Consider the following 27,573-nt stretch of genomic DNA (forward strand, 5'->3'; position numbering starts at 1 on the left):
TATAAGTAACTATTGGTGGAAAGTTTAATGAGATCCTTGGAGGGCAAAGCAATTTCATAAAAACTTTCCACAGATTCAAAAAGTTCACTTTCTTAATTTTGGAAATTAACATACACTAGGTGACTTTCAAGGTCAGGTATCTATGAATGGGTAAGAGACTACAGTACAAGTTGGATGTTGGTATTATCATGAACGTGAGAGCTCTTTTTAGGAATTCATGCACGCTTGTTATAAAATTGTTTGTTTTTTAATCACTGAACATCTAAACATTTTCAAAACATTTAGGTTAAGACAGAATTAATGGATGAGTTAAATGTAACTTATATAACTCTGGGTGGGCATGTGGAAGTTAACAAATACAGATATGTTTATTTTTTTATTATGTTCATAGTATATACTCTAATAATCTGCAGTAATTCTATTATTGTGTACCTTATCTGGGTTCACCAAAACCTCCATGAGCCTATGTACATTTTCATTGCAGCTTTGTTACTGAACTCTGTTGTTTACAGCACTAATATCTACCCAAAGCTTTTGATTGACTTTTTATCTGAAAAACAGGTCATATCTTATTCAGCCTGTCTCTTTCAATTGTATATATTTTATAGTTTTGCCAGTTTTGAATTCTTATTGTTGGAGCAGGACTTGTGTGAGAAATTTCACGTCATTCGGACTCACTGTGTGAGGGGCATGGCCTAAGTTATATCACCACCATCAGGCCAAATGGCATCATATTTTATGGGAAGTATTATCACATCACCATCAGTTATGGTGACATTTCATGTCTCCATGTGTAGCAATTTTGGTGAAATTCTTTCCACCAGGTTTTGCTGGACATATTTGTGCTGTTGTTAAACTCGTTGCATATGCCTATTCTATAAGACGGACTGAAGATATCTTACAAATGTTATGATGATTGGTCAAACCGTTAGTGAGTCTTGCTCATTTAGACATGTGTATCTCAGTCCCACAAGACTGCATACAAAGTTTTGGGTTGAAACAATCAAAATTGACAATTTTCTATTAATTTTACTGTTTTTCACATTATGCAAATTAGCAAAACATCCATTGTGGTGGACCTTTATGGTCCAAGAGGCTTTTTTGTACAGCACATGGTGCTGCATATGTGCGTCAATCAGACTTAGAATGTGAGGGTTAATTATAGCGCCACCATGTAGCATATTGGGCTCGTATTTCTTAGAAAACTAATGCACATCATTTACAGTCATTGGACCAAGCTTTGTATTTCTAGCTCACTACCCCTTGGGGGTTTGAACCCTAATAAGAACTGAAAGAGCAACAACTGGCAGGCAGGCAGATAGAGAGATCAGAGCTGCACTGCAGCCAGGCTTAAATAACATGGGAAGACTGAGGTTTTTTAGGTTAGCCTACACTGACAATTCACCTACAGAGAGATTGAGGTGTCTGCAGTCGGCCTATTGTGTCAAATAAAGGGAGCGGGGCAATAGTAACCTGCTTTTGGGTGAGAATTAAAACTTTGCAATTATTGAAAAGATCTTTAATGAAAGACCATAAACCAATTTTTATCATAACTAATGTATATCGGCTGCCATCCATACTAGCATTCCTAAAAAGTTGTGTAGTACAGTAGCGCTGTCTGCTGTAACTCTCTAAAATCGCAGCAGAAGTAGTACAAGTTACATTTCACGTTATACCCCTTATAATATAAATACCTGGATTTGCCCATTTTCACATACCCACCAAGTGTTATATATGTTGCAGTAAATTCATTATCCATAAAGAATGTCACAAATTAAAGATTGTAACAAACATACGTGAATAAACTAAGGAAAGAAATCTTACTAGGAAGATTGCATTAACATAGAACATGTACTTATTGTCTCATTCATTAACAGATACCTAACCTTAAACTGCACTTGATGTGTGTTCATCTTCAAAAATCAGAAAGTAAACAGTGAAGACAAAATCTTTTATGACATTTCTTCACCCTCCATGGATCTCATTAATATTTTTGATTTTTAATTGAATTGATAATTTAATTGATTTGATTTGCAAAATAACTTCTTTAAACTCTGGAGGCCTGAACCCATAGGTGTTCAACTTTCTTTAACTGGGAGTTTGGTTTCTTTACTTTTTTTTGCACCTGCTTAAACAACAATTTTACCACTTTGCATTTAGAGCCATTGCAGGGTTGGTACAAGGCCCTTTATGTACACTAACCACAGGGTTAGGTCTTAGGTTTGGACTACAAGGTTAGGGTTAGGTTTCTCATGTGTATGAACTCCAGTAGAACACCTGAATAAACATCATCCCTTCATTTCTAGTGCCGTCTGCTGCAACCCTTTCATAATCAGTTAGTTTCATTTCATGTGCCAGACTCCATAGCTGTGGCACATGGAACAGCAGCTCAGTGGTTAACACTGCTGCCTCAAACCAAGAAGGCACCACAGAGTTAGATCACCGGTTTGATATGTGGTCCAAGGATCCCCATGTATCCCCTCCCCATGGGCCGAAGCAGTTTTGCACCCTGTCAAAATATGCACCATGGTTCCTCTCTCAGAACAACTTCCACTCCATTGGACGGTTGACTGGTGATGGTATTGTGTTGTAAACTGCTCTGAGCAAGAAGGAGATTCAAAATGTCTACAGCTTCCATAGTTTAGCCCATGTGTTGTTTCTCCTATGAAGATCCCATCTCATCTAGGAGTCTTGAGCTTCTTGTTCTATGACTTTGGCTCTTCTTCCCTCATCCTCAAGACTTCGGTCTTCTTCCTGGATCAGGATTCTCTTCTCACTGGGTTAGATTTCTACCACTACTGAAAATGAAAGGTTCCCAGTACTTGCAGGTGTTTCCAATGATTTCGCTGCTTTAAAGAGAGCATTCTGCTTTGCTGGCTGCAATGTTGGCAGTCGACTTAAGCTCAGATCTCATTTTTATGTATGCTTCCCTAACGAATGATTCTGGGAGTCTCTGTATGTCTAGAAAAGTCTGCATTTGGTGACTTTGTACTTCTGTACCACAGAGGATAGGGGAAGTTGTTGCTGGTCCGATGTTATGTACAACCCAATGAATGTTAAGGCTGGGAATCACCAGAAGCCTCACGATACGATATCATCACGATGCTTATGTCACAATACAATATTATTCCGATTTTAAGCATATTGTAATATTCTGCGATATATTGTAATTTATTACTTTTTATCTAAAAAGATAAATGTCACTGTTTGTTCATTGCTGCAAAATGGATTTATCAAGCAGACAAACTGACCAAAACATATATAATAATAGATCGATACTTGGCGTCTGTGTACCCATACAGTATTGCTATGGAAAATATTGCATGTGAAGCTTGGAGGTATCCCAAGCCATCTGTGAAGGTTCTTACTGACATTTCTCTCCACTGCACTTCCTTTGCTTTTGTCATAGGCACTTTATACACAGTAAAGCGCCTACACATGATCCACGGCAAAACTTTGAAACTTAAAGCAACACTATGTAACTTTTCCCACTTTGCTCCCCCTACAGGTTGTCTCATTTGAACTACAGCTTGTGCTACCCACCGCTTCAGTTCCCCTGCAGGTTGTCTCATTGGAACTACAGCTGTAGCTAAAAGTTACATAGTGTTGCTTTAAGGAGAGATATAAGACGACGATGGCGTCGGTGGTGCTACACCTTTTGTAGCGTGTGTTGGAAACGCATCGAACATGCTAACGCACATTTGGCGGCATCACCCAGACGTGCCAATCACCAGGGTGAGAAAAAAACAAACGCTGATTTCAAGCAGCCTTTAGACGCAGAACAGGATGTAACTATCAGTAGTATATACTTGGTGGGAATGCGCGTGCACGTGTGTGTAGTGGTACGCGCATGTCTTTCTAGCGTTGTGATTGGTCGAACCTCCGTGCACGTCTTGCGTGCACGCTGACGTAATGACGTCATCGTGTCCTTACGTTCGCGTCGCGGTCGTGTCTCTAATGGCCGATTCTGGGAGCGCATCTCGCGGACGTAATGACGTTAGCACATCCTTACGTTCGCACTGCGACCGTGTCTCTAGCGGCCAATTCTGGGAGCGCATCTCGCGGACGTAATGACGTTAGCGCGTCCTTACGCTCGCACTGCGACCGTGTCTCTAGCGGCCAATTCTGGGAGCGCATCTCGCGGACGTAATGACGTTAGCGCGTCCTTACGTTCGCACCGCGACCGTGTCTCTAGCGGCCGATTCTGGGAGCGCATCTCGCGGACGTAATGACGTTAGCGCGTCCTTACGCTTGCACTGCGACCGTGTCTCTAGCGGCCAATTCTGGGAGCGCATCTCGCGGACGTAATGACGTTAGCACGTCCTTACGTTCGCACTGCGACCGTGTCTCTAGCGGCCAATTCTGGGAGCGCATCTCGCGGACGTAATGACGTTAGCGCGTCCTTACGCTCGCACTGCGACCGTGTCTCTAGCGGCCAATTCTGGGAGCGCATCTCGCGGACGTAATGACGTTAGCGCGTCCTTACGTTCGCACTGCGACCGTGTCTCTAGCGGCCGATTCTGGGAGCGCATCTCGCGGACGTAATGACGTTAGCGCGTCCTTACGCTTGCACTGCGACCGTGTCTCTAGCGGCCAATTCTGGGAGCGCATCTCGCGGACGTAATGACGTTAGCGCGTCCTTACGTTCGCACTGCGACCGTGTCTCTAGCGGCCAATTCTGGGAGCGCATCTCGCGGACGTAATGACGTTAGCGCGTCCTTACGCTCGCACTGCGACCGTGTCTCTAGCGGCCAATTCTGGGAGCGCATCTCGCGGTCAAACCTTGAGCAATTTCTCTGCGGTCGAGACTGGGCACACAGCTCGTGGTCTGCTAGCTAGCTTGTTACCACGTTTTTTCCCTAACAAAGGCCTCTGGAGATTTAGCTTTTTAATTCTTTCTGTTTGAAAGAAAAAGAGACTGCGTTTTTCAGCAAAGCATATTACAACGTTTTAATAGCAGACCTTTTTCCAGCTATCTTGCTCACTTTTTTTATCCTCCGTTTTTTAGCTAGTCTGCTAGCTAGCTTGTTACCACATTTTTTCCCTAACAAAGTCAGCCTGCGTTGTTCTTTTTTTAATTCTTTTTTTTTTGTGAAAGCAAAGAGGATTCTTTTCCAGCAACATCTACAAGGGGTAAGTCAATTTTAAAAGCATATCTTCTGTTTAAGCATATTGTAAGATATTTAATGCATTTGTAAGATATTTAATGCATTCAGTCATTTATGAATTAAAAAAGGCTGTTGGAGGGTTGTCCCTTATGACGCTAGTAAAAAGGTGTTAAAATAAAAAAAAAAACGTTTGTTAGATCATGTAAAAAAGGGGGTTGCCTATTGTTAGGTTGTAAAAGCGTCATCCTGGGTGTGTCTTGTAGGGGTTAAAACACCGTGTTTCACGGTACCTGGCTCACTTTTTAACAAGCATTTTAGCTAGTCTGCTAGCTAACTTTTTACCTCGTTTTTCACAGCCTTCCTCAACAAAGACCTCTGGACTTTTTTGCTTTTTAATTCCTTTTGTTTGAAAGAAAGAAAGAGACTTCGATTTTGCAACTATGCATACATGTGGTAAGTAAATTTAAAAAGCTATCTTCTGTTTAAGCATATTGTAAGATATTTAATGCATTCAGTCATTCATGAATTAAATCGATTTTGGGACATATATTTTATCTAGTTTGCATCATTAGGTACTGTGTCTAGACAACCCCCCGTGGAACAAAGGATTCGGACGAAGGATCGCAGCCTTAAGCATAAGAAGAGAGCTACTGCGGTGAGTTGAAAAGAAAAACAGTAAAATAGGGTGTTGTATTTTAAAAAAGGCTTTTCTGATAATGTAATGTAATGTAATGTTTCAGGCTGAAAAGACAACCCAAGAAGGGTTCCCGCCCAAAAGACCCTTCTTGGGTTGTACATTACATTATCATAAGGGACAACCCTCCAACAGCCTTTTTTAATTCATAAATGACTGAATGCATTAAATATCTTACAAATGCATTAAATATCTTACAATATGCTTAAACAGAAGATATGCTTTTAAAATTGACTTACCCCTTGTAGATGTTGCTGGAAAAGAATCCTCTTTGCTTTCACAAAAAAAAAAGAATTAAAAAAAGAACAACGCAGGCTGACTTTGTTAGGGAAAAAACGTGGTAACAAGCTAGCTAGCAGACTAGCTAAAAAACGGAGGATAAAAGCAAGATAGCAAGATAGCTGGAAAAAGGTCTGCTATTAAAACCTTGTAATATGCTTTGCTGAAAAACGCAGTCTCTTTTTCTTTCAAACAGAAAGAATTAAAAAGCTAAATCTCCAGAGGCCTTTGTTAGGGAAAAAACGTGGTAACAAGCTAGCTAGCAGACCACGAGCTGTGTGCCCAGTCTCGACCGCAGAGAAATTGCTCAAGGTTTGACCGCGAGATGCGCTCCCAGAATCGGCCGCTAGAGACACGCCCACAGTGCGAGCGTAAGGACGCGTTAACGTCATTACGTCCGCGAGATGCGCTCCCAGAATCGGCCGCTAGAGACACGGTCGCAGTGCGAACGTAAGGACGCGCTAACGTCATTACGTCTACGAGATGCGCTCCCAGAATTGGCCGCTAGAGACACGGTCGCAGTGCGAACGTAAGGACGCGCTAACGTCATTACGTCCGCGAGATGCACTCCCAGAATCGGCCACTAGAGACACGACCGCGACGCGAACGTAAGGACGCGATGACGTCATTACGTCAGCGTGCACGCAAGACGTGCACGGAGGTTCGACCAATCACAACGCTAGAAAGACATGCGCGTACCACTACACACACGTGCACGCGCATTCCCACCAAGTATATACTACTACTATCACTGAAGCAATTGGCATTTACATTGGCATATTATATTACATTATATATTATCTTATCTAGCCAAGGTAGAATTAATTGTAACACCTCATGCAAACGTTTTATTTTTTATTATTTTCTTTTGTATATTTAGTTTCATAGCATAAGAGCTCTTCATGCAACAAATACTTTATTATCTTATGTTATTACAGTACAAACACTCCTTACAAAGCTATTGTAAATTAAATATGATTGTTGAGTATTATAATAAAATGTTTTATTAAATTCAGGTAATGTTACATGGTAAATAACTATTTTGTCAGGCCTAAAATCCACACCGATTTTCCATTATAGAGCCGTGAAGTTGACATTTAATTTCATCCTAGGTGGTATAAATAAGGTCTTAACAAGTCTTGAATTTAACTTGAAGAATCCTGGGAATACCCTGTCTAGTGCTCCTGATCCTTACTTCATGGTCACAATATTGTTGTAATTGCTCTCTCATATTTATCCAGTTTTTACGACACCCCCCTGACTGAACATACACTTGACATTATAGCTTCTGTTGATTGTCAATGGCTAGCTAGATTAGATCCCTCTCAGCTAGAAGTTAAATCAAACATGATGGTGTCACCCTTGTGTTCGTACAAAATAAGGTTTTACTATGAGACAAGATTTTACAACTCTGGAAAGTTATTACGGTAGCAATTATTTTACATTTTGTTGAAATGATTGCTGGGTAGTACTGTAGAAAATCTTTGTTACTGTTAAATTAATCTACCAGGAAGGTTAATGCAATTTATTGACCAGATACCGTAAAATAATGTCTTGTCACAAACCTTTTCATATCAGTACTAATTTTCTTTCTTAAATGATGTGGACTTTATTCATTAAAGCACTCTCAATTGAATATCTATGCTCACATTAGCAAATATTTCCGTTTTTTCCAATATCACAATTATTTCCACTCTAGGAGCTCATAGTTCATACATCTGCTGGTATTGAGGAAGACGGTTTTATGCACATTTCTAAATATTCAAACAAACTTTAACCTGTCTCTTTATTTCACTGTTATCTCAAGTTGTGATCAGCAATGGAAGTTTACAGTGTATCCTGGGCTGGCAGACTGGCGTGTTCTTATGTATAGACAACAATTTAATGTAGATAAGGTTCCAAAGCTCTGTTGGCCTGAGTTTAATCTCTTTAAATTAAGGCTTTCTTTTGGCCCCTTTCTTTTGTCACTGTTTGGGGAAATGACATCCAGCTCCCAGTATCAGGTCTGAACTAACAATTAGTCTGGAATAATGTGTCAGTGTTTTCTTGCAATCCCAATTATCAGTTTATTATACATTTTCTACACAGGTCTTATAACTCACCCCGTAGACTATTTCTCTTAAAGGCCTGACTATCTACCAGACCCTGCCTATCTACCAGACTCTGCTCTTTCAGTCAATTTGTACATTGCGGTCCTATATAAATACATATATTGTCCTGCCAAAACTACTAGATGATCACATTCAGTTTTACTGACACTTCCTAGTGTAATCTGTCCATAAATGAAAAGTTATAATATTTATGGGTACCACAGCAGCTTAATGGTCTGCCAGTTGAAGCAGGCAAAACTTGACGTCTCTGGTAGGGAATAAATACGCTGCCCATTACTTTATTTCAATTATTTATTCTCTATTTATGTGATTGTGCTTATTCCAGGCCTTGTACTCTTATTTCTTATTATTGCTGATTGTTTGGTTTATCTTTGCTTGCAGTGTGGATTGTCCACATTGGCCTCTGCAGTAAATGTAACTCTGTATATCCTTTTTACTTGGGAGAAACTTCAAGAGATATCCAGATGGCTAGATTGCCCATGACTACTGAAGCTGGGGTTGAGATTAACAAAGACATATTTTTGCATCACGGCAGCATTGAGTTGTCATTACATTGTTCAAACTGAAGGTACTCTTTATTTTTTCCATGAAAAATAGTTAAAATAATTTTTCCAGCATAGATGCCAATCCTTAATAATCACATATTACACAAACGTCCATCCTGTTAGGCTTCAAGTAATGCGTTTTTGCCTGAACAGCAGCAGACCGAATCAATCACTATTCGGAGCTAAGGACAGCGACTGTTAAAAATAAAACACCGGCGGATGTAATAGACAGATGGTTCATTCATTCACCTACTAGGTATTTTTTGAAAGTGCCGGGCCTTTTCCAAACAGTTTACAATGACAGCTTTTCAGATGTGGTGATTTTGGAGCACTGCCACAAGCCGAAAAAAGCCAGCTACAACATGGATTCTAGAGTTAAGTCGACCACAAGGGATGAGTAGCCTGAACTTATAGAATAGTGAGTGGCATTTTGCTGTGATAATAGGTTCTTGTTTCTGAAAGTCTGTAATTAACATGCAGATATTTCAATAGATCGAAGTATCTACACTGAACAAAATTATAAACGCAACACTTTAGTTTTTAGTTTTTTCATGAGCTGAACTCAAAGATCTAAGACTTTTTCTACGTACACAAAAGGCCTATTTCTCTCACATATTGTTGACAAATCCATCTAAATCTGTGTTAGTGAGCACTTCTCTTTTGCCAAGATAATCCATCCACCTCACAGGTGTGGCATATCAAGATGCTGATTAGACAGCATGATTATTGCACAGGTGTGCCTTAGGCTGGCCACAATAAAAGGCCACTCTAAAATGTGCAGTTTTACTGTATTGGGAGGGGGTCTGAAAACCAGTCAGTATCTGGTGTTACCACCATTTACCTCACGCAGTGCAACACATCTCCTTTGCATAGAGTTGATCAGGCTGTTGATTGTGGCCTGTGGAATGTTGGTCCACTCCGCTTCACTGGCTGTGCGAAGTTGCTGGAAATTGGCAGGACCTGGAACACGCTGTCGTATACACCGATCCAGAGCATCCCAAACATGCTCAATGGGTGACATGTCCAGTGAGTATGCTGGCCATGCAAGAACTGGGATGTTTCAGCTTCCAGGAATTGTGTACAGATCCTTGCAACATGGGGCCGTGCATTATCATGCTGCAACATGAGGTGATTGTCGTGGATGAATGGCACAACAATGGGCCTCAGGATCTCTGAGGTATCTCTGTGCATTCAAAATGCCATCAATAAAATGCACCTGTGTTCTTGTCCATAGCATACGCCTGCCCATACCAGAATCCCAAAGCCACCGTGGGCCACCTGCTCCACAACATTGACATCAGCAAACCGCTCACCCACACAATGCCATACACACTGACTGCCATCTGCCCTGTACTGTGAAAACCGGGATTCATCCGTGAAGAGAACACCTCTTCAAAGTGCCAGACCCCATCGAATGTGAGCATTTGCCCACTCAAGTTGGTTACAACGACGAACTGCAGTCAGGTCGAGACCCCGATGAAGAGCATGCAGATGAGCTTCCCTGAGACGGTTTCTGACAGTTTATGCAGAAATTCTTTGGTTATGCAAACCGATTGTTGCAGCAGCTGTCCGGGTGGCTGGTCTCAGACGATCTGGGGGTGAAGATGCTGGATGTGGAGGTCCTGGGCTGGTATGGTTACACAAGGTCTGTTGTGAGGCCAGTTGGATGTACTGCCAAATTCTCTGAAACGCCTTTGGAGACGGCTTATGGTAGAGAAATGAACATTCCATTCACGGGCAACAGCTTTAACAGTTTATGAGAAAAAGGATTCCTGATAAGTAGGTCTGGATGGTAGAGGAGCAGATTTTCAGATTGGCGTGAATGGTACAATTTCAGATAGACATGATTTCCAGAGAGGAAAAACCATGAGGCCGCTTGTACCCACGATCTTGTTCTGTTGGTCATGACCCAGCCTTCATGACCATTGGTGAGGGTAGGAACAAAAGCTGACCGGTGAATGGAGAGCTTTGCCTTCTGACTGAGCTCTCTTTTGGGCAGAATGCAATAACGCCCCTGCTGCTCCGATTCTCCTGCCAATCTCCCTCTCCATTGTCCCCTCACTAACAAACAAGACCCTGAGGTACTTATGCTACATTTATTTTGGTTTAAAAACGAATATCTTTTGCTAAGTTTACAGGTCGCATCCCCCCTGCTCTGGCATTTCAGAGACCCTAAACTGCGCAATTTCACAGTAGGTTTTCAGCCAACAAATTGATTCTTGAGCAAATTCACTCCTCTAACAAATATATGGAATTAATGTTGTAATGTCCAATAGGGAAGCTGTCTGCTCTATCAAATGATATTACATTTGTGTGTGTGTGTGTGTGTGTGTGTGTGTGTGTGTGTGTGTGTGTTGTTGGTCAGAATAACACTGGTAACACTTTACGGTAAGGGTACATGAATTATCATGAATTCATGCATGAATTAATTGATGTATGTATTATTATGCATTATGTAATTAATGATTTATGTGTTACTGCATTCCTTAATATCCCATGAATCATCAGGAATGGACGTGTTAATAGTCATAGTCATGAACAACACAACTAAAGCATTAGGTACGTGGGCACATCATTATGAATTACGATTTGTTAAGCATGATCATGATTATTTTTCTGCAGAAAAATGTGGTCATCACTGCGCAAATTCTGATTTGAACACAACTTGTGCATAATAATGTACCAAACTTACCTAATGCTTTAGTTGATGTGTTATTCATGCATGAGGTCATGAATGAGAGGCTATGAACTCCTGTCAATTCCTGATTCATAAGATATAAAGGAATGAAGTAATGCACAAATCATGAATTAATTCATGCATGAATTCATAATTCATGTACCCTTACCGTAAAGTGTAACTTTAATTCAAGCCTGTGGCAGCAGTTCCAAATAATTTGTTTAGTACCATGCAATGAAAAAGACCTTTTCACAAAGTTTTTCACAAGTTCAGTGGGTGCATTTTCCAAAAGAATGCTTTAATTCTGAAAAATAAAGTTGTTCCCGCATGAAACTCACTCAATGTCTTTTAATATTATTTCTTAGATATGTAGGCTACATACCAAGAAAATTCATGAATATTAACTGAGATACCCCATTATGTTGTGAGCAGTAGGCCTACGTGTGCTGTTGGCAAAATTGTGTCTAATCTGTCTGTATCTATGTCTGACCTGGGCTGGCACATGTTCAAGTTAAAAAGGATGTGCGTGCACGAGCACTACGGTCACGCGCAAAGTGTCCCGGTTTTAGTTCCGGGAAATCTGGTCACCCTATCCTGGTGGTATTAAAAAATATTAAATGAATACATCAGATAATTTCCTTATCCATTGCTGGGATTACCTTTTGCCATACCTGGAATAGGGAGAAGGCAAAGGAAACAAGGATTGCTTAATAAACTGGATGAACTCGGGACCATGATAGCTTTTCAATGGAACATTAAGAACTGCACTGTTCTGGTTTTTATGGAGATCCGGCCATTGTTCTTCGCCAGGCCCAGACAACCGGGGGAAAAGCAAGGGCGGTGTTGCAATGTCTGCATCTCTAGAAGATGACCTGAACACCCTTAATGCACTCTTTCAGATCAACTCCCTGGCAAAGGGAGTACAAAAGGCCCAAAACCCCTGCCCACTAGTAATAACCAGGGCAACTGGCAAATGTCTTTACAGACATATTCAATATATCAATGCTCCAGTTTGTAGTCCCCACATGTTAGAAGATAGGCAGCATCCCTGTACCCCAAAAGACCAGAGCCTTGTGCCTCAATGACTACCGCACAGAAGCACTCACCTTTATGAAGTACTTTGTGCGGTAATTTAAAATATTTATCACCTTCTCTATGTCTGAATCATTGGGCCCACTTCAATTCGCTTACAGTACAGTCCAAATAGATCTACGGATGCAACCACCATTCTGACCCTTCATACTGCCCTTTCCAGTGAAAATGTTGGACCAGTGAAAATGTTGTTCATAGACTAGAATTTTGCATTCAACACCATTTTACCTCCATGCTCATTGTCAAGCTCAGAGACCTGGAAATTAACACAGCAAAACACTACTCTGCACTTCAGCAGGACGCAGCTGCCATCAATTGAGGACCCCTACCCCCAACGGTGTAGGAAGAAGGCCGTAAACATTATCAGATAAAATGTAAAGAGACCAAACACCCATGTAAAGAAGGTTTAACACCTTTGGGTTCAGGCCTCCAGAGTATGAAGAAGTTGTTTACATGATAACAACTCTTGGTATAACATTTTAATGAGATCCATGGCGGGTCAAGAAATCTGATAAAAACAGTCCACTGAGCCGAACAGTTCACTTTCTGAATTCTGAAGGTCAACACACACTAAGTGCAGGTAACTGTAAATTAAACAATCTAACATGTTGTATTCAATCGTTGTTTAGTTCATGTATGCATGTTACCTAATCTGCCTGGTTTATACACTAACATTGATTTATTTTTAAATTATATTTAATGGATAGTGAATTAAATATAACATATATAACTCTTGGTGGGCATGTTGAAATGGACAAATACAGATATCTTTATTTTTTGGTGATGTTCACAGTATATATTCTAATAATCTGCAGTAATTCTACTATTGTGTACCTTATCTGGGTTCACCAAATCCTTCATGAGCCTATGTACATTTTCATTGCTGCTTTGTTACTGAACTCTCTTCTTATCAGCACTGCTATCTACCCAAAGCTTTTGATTGACTTTTTATCTGAAAAACAGCTCGTATCTTATTCAGCCTGTCTCTTTCAGTGTTTCCTATATTACTCTTTAAATAGTTCAGAATTCTTACTGTTGGCAGCCATGTCTTATGACAGATATGTGTCTATATGTAAACCTCTGCAATATCACACTATCATGAAGAAAACAACTGTCCGTATCTTTCTGGGTTTAGCTTGGTTTGTGCCTGCTTGTCAGGTTGCAGTTCCAGTATCACTTAGTGCAAATACTAAACTCTGTAACTTTACTTTGAAAGGAATCTTTTGCAACAACTCAATTTACAAACTTCACTGTGTAAGCTCAAGAGCACTCACTGTGTACAGTGTGATTGTCTTTTTCAATGTTTCAATTCTCCCTGTGCTTTTCATAATCTTTACATACACAAAGATATTTATAGTAACGTACCAAAGTCATAGAGAAGTCAGAATGAAAGCTGCACAGACCTGTTTACCTCATCTGTTGGTTCTAATCAGCTTTTCTTTGTTGTTTACATATGATGTCATTATAGTTAAACTGGAATTGGAGCTTCCAAAAACTATACATTTTATAATGACTTTACAAGTGATTTTGTATCATCCTCTCTTTAATCCAATCATATACGGACTAAAAATGAAAGAAATTTATAATCACATCAGGAGGTTGTTCTGTCAAAGAGAACTGCACCAACATATCAACAAATGATCTGTTGTCTTCTGTAATAATAATGTAGAGATGAGGTTTCTTTGATTATTAGAAGATGTTTAATCCAGAAGAAATAAAAAAATGTCATAGTTGCTATACAATAAATGGTCATCAGCTTTACCATTGTAATGACATATCATTTTCTGCAGTAATTAAAAAGTCAAACACACTATTTTATTTTTTATGATCAGGTTTAATAAAAAAAAAAAAAACATTAAAAGTTTGTTTTAAATACATGTTGGCAATGGTAGAATCCTATTTCTAGGTACGCCATTTGTTTTAGCTTTACTTTGTCTTTTTGCATTGAGGAAGTGTGTTATTGTGCCTTGAAGATCACTTTTCAACCCCCCCTGGCCAACAGTAAACCATCGATCTGACAGAATCATTGATCATGATAACAAGTACTCTTGACATGCCAATCGCTTTCATGCAAAAGTCCCGGCAGCAAACTACATCGGACATGTAACATTTCCTTAACACGTATGAATTAAATGTTATGACATTAAAGTAAAGGCCTGCAGCACTATGTCATTAATATTGTACTCAGACACTGTTCAAGAGGTTTTCTAGTCAGCTGTTATATTCATGTTTACCTCTTTCCTTTAACAATGACTATTTAACACTTATAAAAGACGTATCATTCAGACACTATATGTGTTATTTACATAGAAATTAGTTTTGGGCCCGGAAGAAAAAGAATGAAATGATTCAAACATCAATTTAGTGGATGTCCACACAGTGTTGCATGAAGAATGAGAAAACTGTTAGAACTTGGAAGTTGAATTAGTGTTCCAGTTCAGAAAAGTGTCAGTGCCCCTTGATCATTATTGAAACTCTCAATATTGAGTTGATGTGTTTTTCTTTGGGCCCTCTGCAGTCTACTCAGTAGTTAGATTGAAGAGGTTTAAACTGAGATGTGTTAGTCAATAGTATGTTCAGCTGATATTCCAGCAGTGCTAACTCTATACTAACCTTTGTTTTTTTCATTGTGAATAGGAGCTTGCTAAAAGTTAATTCCATCTTGTTATAGGTTGCATTTTCTTTTTTTTCTTTTCTTTTTACATATAACTATGTATGTATTTATTTTATTGTTATTGATGATGTACTGTATGTGGTGGAATATGCTGCTCTTTGTGTCATTTAATTGCCCCCTGGGGATGAATAAAGTGATTTGATTTGAATTGAATTGAATTATTGTGCACTTATTGTGACACTGACACAGTAACCTGTTCCTCTTAAATCTGCACACATTGTAATGCTTAGCTTTCAGTTCTTTTTACCAATGACTGCTGATTTCTTTTCTTCTTATTAAACTCTCTCAGAGGGATCTTTGTCTTTTTCTGATCAATCCAATACACATAGGGCTGTCACAACTGGCCAAAAAGGGCATTCAAATGTTCCTTATAAACAACACAGATGGTGCATAATATGTTCTATAAGTCTTTGGGGATTAGACACTGTCAGTGACTGCCCAGGCACTCCTATCTATGGATATGTGAGCAATCAGTTCATCCAGGTGTCAATCATCAGTCCTTATTAGCCAATCCCCAGATGGCATCACAAAAAGAAATCTATTAGATCGTGATACCATCACGATATTGTGAAGATTTACGTGATGGTGTCACTTTTTTAAACTAATATATTTAAATGGGAAGCATCTTTCGTGATCACAGCACAAATCTTTTTGCCAGTCTGGCTGCAGCAGAGAAGCTGGATACAGCTTTGCTATTATTGGTATTTTTAGCCCAATAACAGCTGTTTTAATCAACATTAATTGACCAGATCTTATCATGGTTTATATGTATTTCTTTTAATGTTATTTTGGCCAGGGAAGCTGGATTGCTTTGTTGTTTATTGATATTTTTAGAACTATAACACTACATCTATCAACATTGTATGCATTTCTTTATTTTAATAATATTATTTCGGTCTTATTACATGTGAAATATTACAGTAAATAAGATAGAACAGTAGGCTACGATATGAGCCGAGCTGGGCGCATTCAAAGCCGATATCCCACAATGCAATGCGGGCATTCATTTCAGAGAATCAGACAGCGATCAGTGGGTCTTTAACGCCAGTATCGCTTCAATGTACATATTTAATCAGGGGTTTTGTTACCAGCAACAACATGTTGCTCAGCTTTGTTCCAGTAAGTTATGCACCGTAATAACGTTTAAAAAAATCAGCTGAATACTCCAGAAGTGACGTAGTAATTACTGCTCGGTGGATAGGAAAGATACAAATACATAATATTCGTAATATTGATGTTTTTGTCTAATGTTGTATTTGAGGATGTGAACAATAAAGCTAACAATAATAATAAAATACAGTTTCATGTATTTGTCTCATGTACTGTTTGCTGAGTCAGCTGGCCGGTGGCGGCAATCTGAAATGAAATGAAGCCCATTCACGGCAGACAGCAGAAACACAAGAGTCGAACAAGTCCTCCCACCCAGCCCGGAAGAACTACAAGTAAACTAGCTTTGTAACAGCTTCTGGGCCACGTCTATAGGGGGAGTTTTAGTTTTTAAATATATTGGTATATTTCTCATAAAAAAATAATAAAATTAGGCCCTATGTTAGGGTTAGGGTTACATTCCTTCTGCAGTCCATTGCTACTGGATAATAGGTTGGGTGTAATTGGTTACCAAATTGGAAGAAAGGGGGATAACTGATACAAATTTATGAGAAAGGAAATGTGGGAACATAGGTCCTAATTTTGGGAAAAAATCTTAGAAATGTGGGAACTGTGGGAACATAGGGCCTTTTTTTGAAAAGAATCTTAGAAATGTGGGAACATAGGGCTGTGGGAACATAGGACCTAATTATCAGCGAAAAAAAAAATTCTTCTTGTGAACACAGCGTATCCAAAAACATCCGCATTCCGCAGCGCTGGGAATTGTTGGCTGGTTGGTTTGTGTACAGTAATCATAGCAACGAACATAGCTGACCGTAAACAGGCAAGAGGCCGTAAACTGTCACAAACTGCAGTTTAAACCCAGATTGAGACATATTCTGAATGCGCTGTATACATGTCCAAAGAACGCCTCTAAAACCTGAATAATACACGGGACTAATATAATCACAGGACCTCGGTGTTCGGCGACATTTTTACCATTTGTGAGGAAATTGTTTCTTCAAAAATTGCAGACATGGGCCGATTCGCACGGGATTAAGATCACAGACAACCTCTGTAATTATTACAAATGACCAGAGGTCACCAGGTAATATATAATAATGCGAATAGGCCTATAGTCAGAATAATAGTCGAATATTAGTGTGCATGTAAACATACTCAATGACAAACAGATAATGGAGTTGATTAAGACAGCCTTTCTTAAACTTTTTTGTGCCAAGGCCCAGTAATGGGGCCCACTTATGTATTTTTTTTCCGGGGGAAAGAAAGACTATTTGTTCATTATATGAAACATTTAATCAGTTATTTACAGTGACATTTAAAGAATTCTGTCTCTGTGATGTCTCATGTGTATTTGTCTGTCTGTGTATTGTCTCTGTCACCATCCTCATTTGTCTGTCTCTTTATTGTTGTCATCCTGAGTTGTCTGTCCCTCCGTTTTCATTTTCATCGACTGGTCTGTCTGTCCTGTCATCATGGAACTCCTCTTTCACTGCAGTAAATGACAGAAACTAATCAGCTTCACTTCACACATATTGACATTCCCTCAAATCATCTTGCCCTCATTTGACCTCTGTGTGTGTGGGTGTGTGTGGGTGTGTGTGTGTTAGAGGTGTTGAAATGAATCAAATAATCGATGCAGTGGCCAACCATAATCGATTAATAATCGTTAATTTTCCGGCCGCGGCATAAACATTCAAATGAAAAATAACATTCTCAGAATCCTAACCCGTTTCATCTAGACCTGTGATAGACTCTTGTCTCAACCGGGTCTCATTTACCTGACGTCATTCGTCGTGATTCGCGTACGTGCCAGAACAAAATCCCTGAGCGGAGACAGGAGGAGGAGAGTGGAGAGAATCGCAAATCGAGAAGAGGAAAGAAAACACTGACAAACATCGAGAGACACTAGAATAGTTAGCTTGGAGAAGATCTAAGTGGAGTAACGAAGCTGAAGAGGTGTAGCTACACTACGGCACTTTTCTTGTCTAACAACAGTGGTTTAGAACAAATGTGCTAGTGGAGCTAACGGCGGAGAGTTGCTGATTCGGAGGACACTGATTTTGGACCGGAGAGGACGACGGCGTGTTTCCCTGCTGAAGAGGACTTTGTCGTAGCTGGTGACTGGTTTTCGTTTTCGTGTTTGAGCTGTGTTTCTTGGACTAACAGCTAACTCTAAGTTGGATTTCATGTGTGTTTGTTTAACTGAAGATAGCGTCCTGTCGGCAGCATCACACACAAGCTACCATCAGGCCTGCAACTTTTTTTTCCCACTCTTGGGGTGTGTGTGTGTGTGTGTGTGTGTGTGTGTGTGTGTGTGTGTGTGTGTGTAAAAGAGTGCAGGGGGAGAGAGTATGCTTGTGTATTTGTGTAGTAGAGATGGTGTAATAGACCGAAGACTTTGTTTCCGTGCTGTGTAACAGCCTTTTCACGGTTGTGGCTAGAAGGGACACAGCTACGGCTGGAAGTTACGCAAAATGATGCAACATCTCGCAAAATCTAATCTAATCTAATAATATAATTTTAATACTTTTACCCAGGAAACCTGTGTTGGTTCATCAGAAGTTTTTTTTCAACACAAACTACAATCCTTTTCCTAACCTTAAACTAGTCGTTTTAGTGCGTCGTCGCCGTAGCTGTATCCCTTCTAGCCTTGGCCCCTTTCCACATCTGAAAGTCCGAACCAATGTCCAAGTTTTTGTTACAATGTATAGATTCTGATCCACTTTTAGTTTCATATTGCAGTAATGCGACAGCACTAAAGACCTTTACCTTAATCTAGGCTCCATCTCGTTGTCATCACATAGGGCCTAACTGAGTCACATCTCCCGGTACTTGACATTGATTTGTTTTGTAGGCGGTCTTCCCAGTCCTCTCGTATCCTGTCTCTGGTGTCTAAGTTTTTCTGAGTTTTTTATCCAACTGACTGCAGCTCTCTGCTTTTACACTGAGATGTTGTTACTTTTACTTCAGTAAATAATCATATTCTGATGGATAATGTAAAAATATCAGCAAGAAGTTAGTGAACATATGGCCCACACACACACACACACACACACACACACACACACACACACACACACACTAAACTCTATGGGGTTTATTTCCTAAGTCTGTTACAAATAGAAGAAACATGCAGAAACCACTAGATGGCAGAACAATCAGTTGTTAGAGAATGTAGTTTCTCTGTAAACACACCTCTATCAGAAGAGCTGTAGTGCCGTGTTGAAGTATGAAGTATTGACTGATAATATCTTTATCAATGGATGTATGTAATATTTTATGGGGTGGGGGTTATGTATTATTTGTTAAGTGTTCATTTCTTATCATGTGTCTAAATTGGTATGCTGTGATTGTCTGTTCTGCCAACAACTATATTGTATGGCAATAAATAAATTGAATTAAAGTCCATGTAAGCACACCAAAAAATGTTTTATCGAGTAAACAAAAATCTGCACTTGATAAATAATCACGTCTGTGTTTTGGCAAAATGGAGAATCATCAGAGAGAGCAACCTGATAATAAGGAATTACAATAGTTCAGCTACAACAATAACATGTATGCATGGACTAGTTTATCAGAATACAGCATGGGAAATCTGCTTAGAAAGATAGGAAATATTGGATATAAGATAGAACAACACAATGTTATTCAGCTAAACAAAACCTCACATTCATAATTAGTTTCACTTGATTCCATTTTAAACAAAATGAATATCCAAATACAATACATATTTTCTATAGGCTCAGTCGGCCACTAAAAACATTTGAGTGCTGGTTCCGTGGTCTCAGAATAAGTCATGGAAACATTTATTAAAAACATGTGAGAAGGACTGGGAAGATTGGTAGAACAGGCAGCCGAGTGACAGAATCACAGTTGTCAGATTGACAGCACTCTCGCCAAATGGATTTGGGGGGGTGAGCCAATAATATTTAATCCCTATCCCCGCCCCTGGCCATCAGAGGAGCACGTGAATGCACCGTTAGCCTTGGCGGAGGTCTTTGCTCTCCGTGTGGCGTTCTCATTATGACAGAGTCACATGACTTGAGCAAAACAAAGTCTAACAACATGTGTGAGGTCAGGCCTCCAGAGTTTGGTCAAGTTGTTTACGTGTTAGCAGCTTTTTCCTTTGGAGAGGTTAATGAGATCCGGTGGATTTTGTTGTTGTTGAAACTTCCACATAACTTTAAATCTTTTGACACAGCTGCAGTATTTAAAAGTTCAAATGGCTCACTAGAGTCCAGTTCAGTTTCATATGATCCCTGTGGGCAACTGGAGGCATTCAGATACACAATAAACTAAGTTAAAAACAAAGTTGATATAATATAATAGACAATAACTATTTGTTTCAGAAGAAAACAATCATTAAGCCAAACATGTATTGTTATTAAGCAGCACATCGTATGCTTTATTTCTCATAATGTGTGTGTTATTACATACAGAATATGACTGCTGACAAAAGGAAACAGAGAAGATGATTTATAGAAATAACATTCAAGCTTGGTCACAAAATATAATTCAATATGAGTCCTTAAGATGTATTTTAGTCTCATGATTTGGATCATGCATATAAAACATTAATATATTTAATGTGGTAAGGGGGGAGAGTGATCTATTTTCTTTACCTATATTCTGATTTGTTTAAAATAAATGTGAACAAACACAATATCTCTACAGTTAAAATGGCGGTACTATATTCTAGAAGCCCATTATGTGAATAACAGAATTAAAGCTTCTTTAGTTTCTCTCTGTGCTTGTTGTGTGTAAAATAATGAAGCAGGAATCATTTTCTGTATCTTTTAAAAAAGCTAAAAATTACTCGTCTGATTTGAGGCAGATTCAGGCCGTAAACTAGAGGGTTATTAATGGGGGGGATGATCAAAAACTCCAGGGATAAAACAACAATAACAAATGGATTCATTTCATCAATGTTATATCGACTTAGTAAAAGCTCACAGAACACTGAGATGCAATAGTTTACAAATGTCACGATGTGAGGCAGGCAGGTCTGTAACGCCTTTCCTCTGAATTCAGACGAGCTTCTCCTGCAAACAAGCAGAATACGTAGATAGGTGTACAGGACAAAGAACAGGGGGATGATGATGGTTGTTATCACAAGAGACAGACCTGCTATGTTGTTCAGAGTTGTGTCCACACAGGAGAGCTGAACCACAGGCCAGTTGGAACAGAAAAGCCTGTTCAGTTTGCTGCCACACAACGGTAATCTAACAGTAAGATACAACATGAAACCCACAGCAAATGCAGGGACGAGCATGGCAAAAATCACAAGATGTATTACCATCTTAAATGTCATTTTACTGTAATAGTGTAAAGGCTGGCTAATAGCAACAAATCTATCGTAGGCCATGATGCCGAGGAGAGTCAGCTCATATCCTGCATAGGTGTAAATAACATATATCTGAATGAAACAAAATGGACGTGAGATCAAATGAGTGTTAGACAGAATGTCCATCAGAAACCTGGGGAAGAAGCCAGCTGAGCCGTACAGAGAGTTAAAAGACAGACAGCAGATAAAAATATACATGGGCTGATGCAGAGACTTCTCCAGACAGACTGTCAGAATAATGACAATGTTAGCAGAGACAATAGTCATGTAGAGCAACAGACACAGACTGAAGAACAGATATCTGAGGGGCCCAAAGTCTGCAAACAGAGTGAACTGAAAATACAAAGGATTCAGGCTGTTGTTGCTCTTCATGTCTGACCAACAGCAGAGCTGGAAGAAGAGAAGTGAATGATGGAGGGAAAGGAGGGTTAAACAGATCAATGTACAGTAAATTAGATTAAAATGTTCTCAGCAAAATGTCCTATTTTAACAGTGGACACAACACTTACAATAAGCCTGCATTCATGTAAGTTGCATAAACTGCACATTTCTAACAATTGTGGCTGATAATATTCTGCATAAATAACACATTTCAGATAGTTCAGAAAGACATGTTCAAAAAATAGACATGGAAGGAAAAAGGTCAGTGTCACATGAACTAAATGCACAAGCAACCTCACATTTTTCATTGAACAATATTACAGTTCAATGAATGAGAAAGAGAAGTATCCAGATTAACAAGGCTCATACATGACAGACATTCAAAAGGTTCTTTTCCACAAGTGAAATATTTGCAATTACATTCAACCTTTCTGAAAAGCTTTTAGCGTAGTGAAGTTGTCCACTTTTGTGTCTTATAACAGCTGATATAATCAGCTGAAACATTATACTGTATATAGTGTTCATATGTGTCCTGTGGTCTGTCCAGCAGTCAAAAAGATATTCAGAAAACAGTCTTTGCATCAGTGTATGTAATCTTAGGTTTTAGAATAATACACAGCACCCTCCCCTGACCTACAGCAGACTGAGGCAGCAGCTGAACTTTTATCCTGTTTTTCTGTCACACTGAGAGCAGCAACCTGTACACACAGGGTCCAAAGGGAGCTACGCTGTGTCACACACTGACTACGCTTGTTACTGGAAGATTCCACTAGAGGGCTCACCAGAGAACTCAGACCAGATTTGGGAACCACTTTTCTAGGTTATGATATAAAAGGCACAATATTTATTGACCTTCAATCGGCGTAAAAAAACAGCACATAGTATACTTTCTAACATGTGCTTTAAGATTTATTTTTGAGAAATAGACAAAAGAATATTCTATTAACATTGTAGAAACCCATAATGTGATTTTTAAACATATATTTTAACCTGTTATTGAGCCATGTACTGTATATGCAATGTTAACCGTCTGCGCCAGAGTTGTCGTATACGATAAAAAAACGGCATCTTATTGATCATATTGTATCCAGCCTGGAAGTTCTGAGTTTTTCGGGGTCTTTGAACAATAAATCCAAACTGTTACACCCACGATTGATAGACTTTATGTACATAATTTATGACTTTTTTGCTTGTTTGTCGGCGCTGATCGCCTCTAGCTATGATGCTAACCGTCCATTTTGTTTCCCATGATGCTCTGGGAGACGCTTGTTGATGTCTTGTCCATCAATGGAAGGCTGGTCCATCAACACATTAGGCCCATATAAGGCCGGGAATATGTCATCCGAGAGACCAAGCAAAGATTGTTTATTGTGAAGAGAGATCACACGAGGATATAGAACCGAATAGTTAGATGTGACCAAAGATCGTCTATAACCTTTCTAAACCGTTCTACAGAGAAGAAAATCATCACTGTTTTGAGTTTTGGCATAGGTTTGGGCCTTATTTGAATAAATGTAAATAGTTTGTCCTTTATATGAGTTATAATGTTCATTATGTTTATTATTCTCTCCAAATACATAGGAGATCTGTTTTAGATAACACATGCTGTTTGTGTCTCTGTCCGTGATGTCGACGTGCTTGCCCTGATTCGGTCTGGTTTCCCCATGTGCAGATGCAGCTCCATATACACAACCTAGTGAGACTGTCACATGGAGGACCGTCACACTTGCTCTTGGGGGAATTACTGGAATTGTTGAGTCTTTGTAAATTATACTATATTATATAGTGTGGTCTAGACCTACTCTATCTGTAAAGTGTCTTGAGATAACTCTTGTTATGATTTGATACTATAAATAAAGTTGAATTGAATTTACTTCTAACTTACTAACTAGGACATCGTGATGCCGAACAGGAATGTCACAGATTTTCTGATTTCTTTTAAATCTCAAAACCAAGATAAGGATAATAACCCAAAGTTTCATGTCATGACAATTCACTGTCAGTTTATATTTCCAATTTTATTTTTCAGTTTTAACTTTCTGTCACTGTTCTGGTGTGGGATGGTGGGGTTTGAGGGGAGAGAGAAGGAGAGAGTGATTCATTTCTTTAGACCGAAGCTGCTGCGAAGCACAGACTGTAAAGATAATGGACGGAGCTTCTGGGTCTAACAAACGTGAAGCCAATGCTGAAGCTTCTTAAAGCTGCATTCTCTAATTTCCAGCAGGGGGCGACTTTGCTGGCTCCAAAAAGAAGTCTGTTACTATAGAAGTCTAGATTATGTTTTCCACTGGAATCTCAGAGGACATCCACGCTTGCTTCTTGTAAAATTAGGAATTTTCGTTTTGATCAATGTCTGTTGATTACAGATTATCAGTGTTTACAAGATATAAAAAATGTAAACAATCAAACATCTACCCACCCAACAGCTCTAAATCAAAGCTGGTCCCTTTATATATTTACCTGACAGGAGAAAAGACAAATCAGTTACAACACATTAAAATATAATATTGTGTCTCATACATTCTGTGCTTCTATTTTTCCTACAAATTCAAAGTCAAGAAAGGATGCCAAATAGAATGAAACTTCAAAAAAGACTTTTGGAGAGAGTATCTTATGTTGTCTAGTTTAAGATATTGCATCAATTATTTGAAATTGCTAATGCGCACAATAAATCAAGCTTTAAAGTTACATTGTGTAAGAATTCCTCCCATCTAGCATTGAGATCATATATCGCAATCAACTCTGTCTCGCCACGTAGTATTGCAGCTACGGTAGCCTTCACGCTTCAAAAAGCGAAGGTGTACAAAAGGCCGTCAATCAGCCGTGGTTGTTGTTCATGCGTTCTCTTAATACATCCATGAGTTCATGTCGGAGAGTGGCGTGGACGTGCGCTTCACACCACGAGCGGGCACGCGCGCCACCCGACGGAAAGGAGAGAGAAAGAAACGGAGACTGCAGCGGTCCGGAGGATAATTAACTAGTTGGGATTTGGTGTGTGCCTCCAAAGCAGCTCCAATGTTCACTCTTTTTTCTGATGACGCCGGTCTCTTGCTGGATTTTGAATACGTGTGGTCTTCCATGTTTCCTTCTTTAAACTTGCCGGGGCCGGGAAGCGACGATACCCATAGAAAGCTGAAGTCCCGCCCCTTCCGGTGGACCTCATGTAGAGTTTAGATCGGCCCAAAAAATCAAGCCCGAACCTACCTAGAACAATACAACAAGGACGAAGCCTGTAAACTGCTGTTAGTTTATTCAGAATGGAACGGATCGCAAGTGGATCCGAATGAAGAAACGTAAAAAAAAGAAACAATGATGAACAACATATTGTTGTCACTGCCCACGACTTGTTTAAACTGCTTCCATACCTCCGACTTTCCTCCACACTTGCTCAAAGGTAATTCTCCTGTTTTTCTTTTTTTCTTTACATCTTCAAGCTCCATGTTGCACTTAAGATACACAATACAGCCCAGCAGGCCCGGTGTGATGCTCCACCATAAGGCCCAGCAGGCCCGGTGTGATGCTCCACCATACGGCCCAGCAGGCCCGGTGTGATGCTCCACCATACGGCCCAGCAGGCCCGGTGTGATGCTCCACCATACGGCCCAGCAGGCCCGGTGTGATGCATGCGAGAGGAGGAGACTCCGCGCATGAAGTGCTGCATTTTGTAACTGCAGCCTAAATTTTGTACACATTTGTTACTTTTATATAGCTTATATATACTGTGATGTCACGAGAGGCTGTGTCCTGGAGGGACGTTACATTCCTTTGAAGTGGCTGCAATCACAAGCAGCTATGGCTCCATCTGCTGGTGCAGTCGGGAACTCCTCCACTCAAGACACTACATTCCCACACACAGCTGAGACTGATCAGATCCTGATGAGCTGAAGAGCTTTTTAAGACCTAGAGACACACTCGTGTGGGTGTGGGAGTTTTGGAGAGACAAACTACAAGCTGTGCTTGCTGCAGAGGAATACGAAAGGTGGGGAATCATTACCAGATGTCGGAAGGACTTACAGGCTGGATTGGCCACGGGCTGCAGCTCGGATTGAAGTAAGGCTGAAGAGATTGTTTTTACCTGAGGGAATCAAGATTATGATTTAACAACCAGAAGAGACATTATTTGAAGTTTTGACCCTTGAAGATTAACCGGGTCCCACTTGTGAAGTTGGAGTGTTTTTTTTTTGTTAATTCCCTGGAACTGTAATAAAATCCTTATTTTGTTTGAACATTGTGTCCTCGCACTGCTTGAGCTGTCCCCTGGAGAGCGGTGTAGCCTCTCATGACGTCACAATACATATTTATAATATTTCTGATTATGGCATAGCTTTCTCCCCACCCAATTAGGCTAAATAGGTAATGGATTAAAAAAAAAAAAAAAAAAAAAAAAAAATGCTTGATCAAGGGTCCGGCCCGATGATAGTGGCAGAAAATAACGGCCCGAGCCCGACACGACCTCGGGTCGGGCTTGGGCTGAGAATCTAAACTCTAACCTCATGGGACCCTAACTCGGAAAAAATCTGAACGGTAGTGAACGGGGAGAGGCTAATTATTTTTTGATCCCATTTGAATTGAGCCATGGATTACAAATATGATGTTCATCAATTTAAAAGATCATTTTTCAACCGAAGAAAGTCTCAGTTAGCTGTAGGCTTGTCCTAGTGCCACTTAGTTTTGTGTGAAACCGCTCAGTGAACTACATCTCTCGTCTCACACAATTTACGTCACCTAACTTGATGCTCATCTTGCTCGCTAGCTAGCTAGCTTAGCTCTGTTCCACAACACATGTAACGTTATCTTACCTGATGTGTTTTATCCAGTGAAGTGTTTTCAGCAGAGAAGCAAAAGAACAAGCAAGATCCTCTGCTCATTAGAGTAACGTTACACCCTGGTACGATACACACAGACATCGTAGCTTCAGCGAGACGTCATCCGTGAGACATTGTAGTGTGTAGTCTTTCTAATTACGTATTTTCACAGTGTTATACTTCAACCGTTTAACAAACGGAGACTTTCTTTGGTTGAAAAATAATGTTTTAAATTGACGAACAACATATTTGTAATCCATGGCTGAATTCAAACGGGATCAAAAAATAATAATGAATTAAGGTGCCATGGACTGGAAGTAGAAGAGCGTGACTTCGGCTCTCTATTAGCAGCAGCTGAGTCGAAAACACGAAAGGCGGAGCAGTATGTTCTGTATGTCCCTTACCGCCTAATGTATTTCAAGATGGCGCATCATTATGGAGCGTCTACCCCAGTTCATGCAAGCACAAATGTAAAATTCCAAGCTAATAGGAATACTTGAAATTGATGGTGGTGGTGGTCAATATTCATGAAAAAGGACAAGTTTGTGAAGGACAATACAGATTTTGATAATGAACAACTACAAACGTTACACACTGGGACTTTAAAAAACAAGAAAAGCAACATCTAAGGGCCCTAAGCCTGTAACCATATTTTGTTTACTACTTTTGTACTTTTTATGTATAGGAATATTTATATGTATACAAAGATGTTATATAAGATTTAACTTTTCTACATTCAGTGCGTATGTATTT

General features: G+C 39.7%; 2 protein-coding genes across 2 annotated transcripts; one reads left to right on the plus strand and one right to left on the minus strand.

Moving 5' to 3' along the window:
- Positions 1–13,205: 13,205 nt before the first annotated feature.
- LOC116046645 (olfactory receptor 52A5-like) lies at positions 13,206–14,147 on the plus strand. Its single transcript, XM_031295043.1, has one exon. It carries the CDS (start codon positions 13,206–13,208, stop codon positions 14,145–14,147), a length of 942 nt encoding a protein of 313 aa, XP_031150903.1.
- A 6,923-nt stretch (positions 14,148–21,070) lies between these two features.
- Positions 21,071–22,006, minus strand: LOC116046647 (olfactory receptor 10A3-like). Its single transcript, XM_031295044.1, has one exon. The coding sequence runs from the start codon at positions 22,004–22,006 to the stop codon at positions 21,071–21,073; it is 936 nt and encodes a 311-aa protein (XP_031150904.1).
- Positions 22,007–27,573: the final 5,567 nt, after the last annotated feature.

This window comes from Sander lucioperca, chromosome 8, assembly GCF_008315115.2.
Source record: "Sander lucioperca isolate FBNREF2018 chromosome 8, SLUC_FBN_1.2, whole genome shotgun sequence".
Classification (NCBI taxonomy): Eukaryota; Metazoa; Chordata; class Actinopteri; order Perciformes; family Percidae; genus Sander; species Sander lucioperca.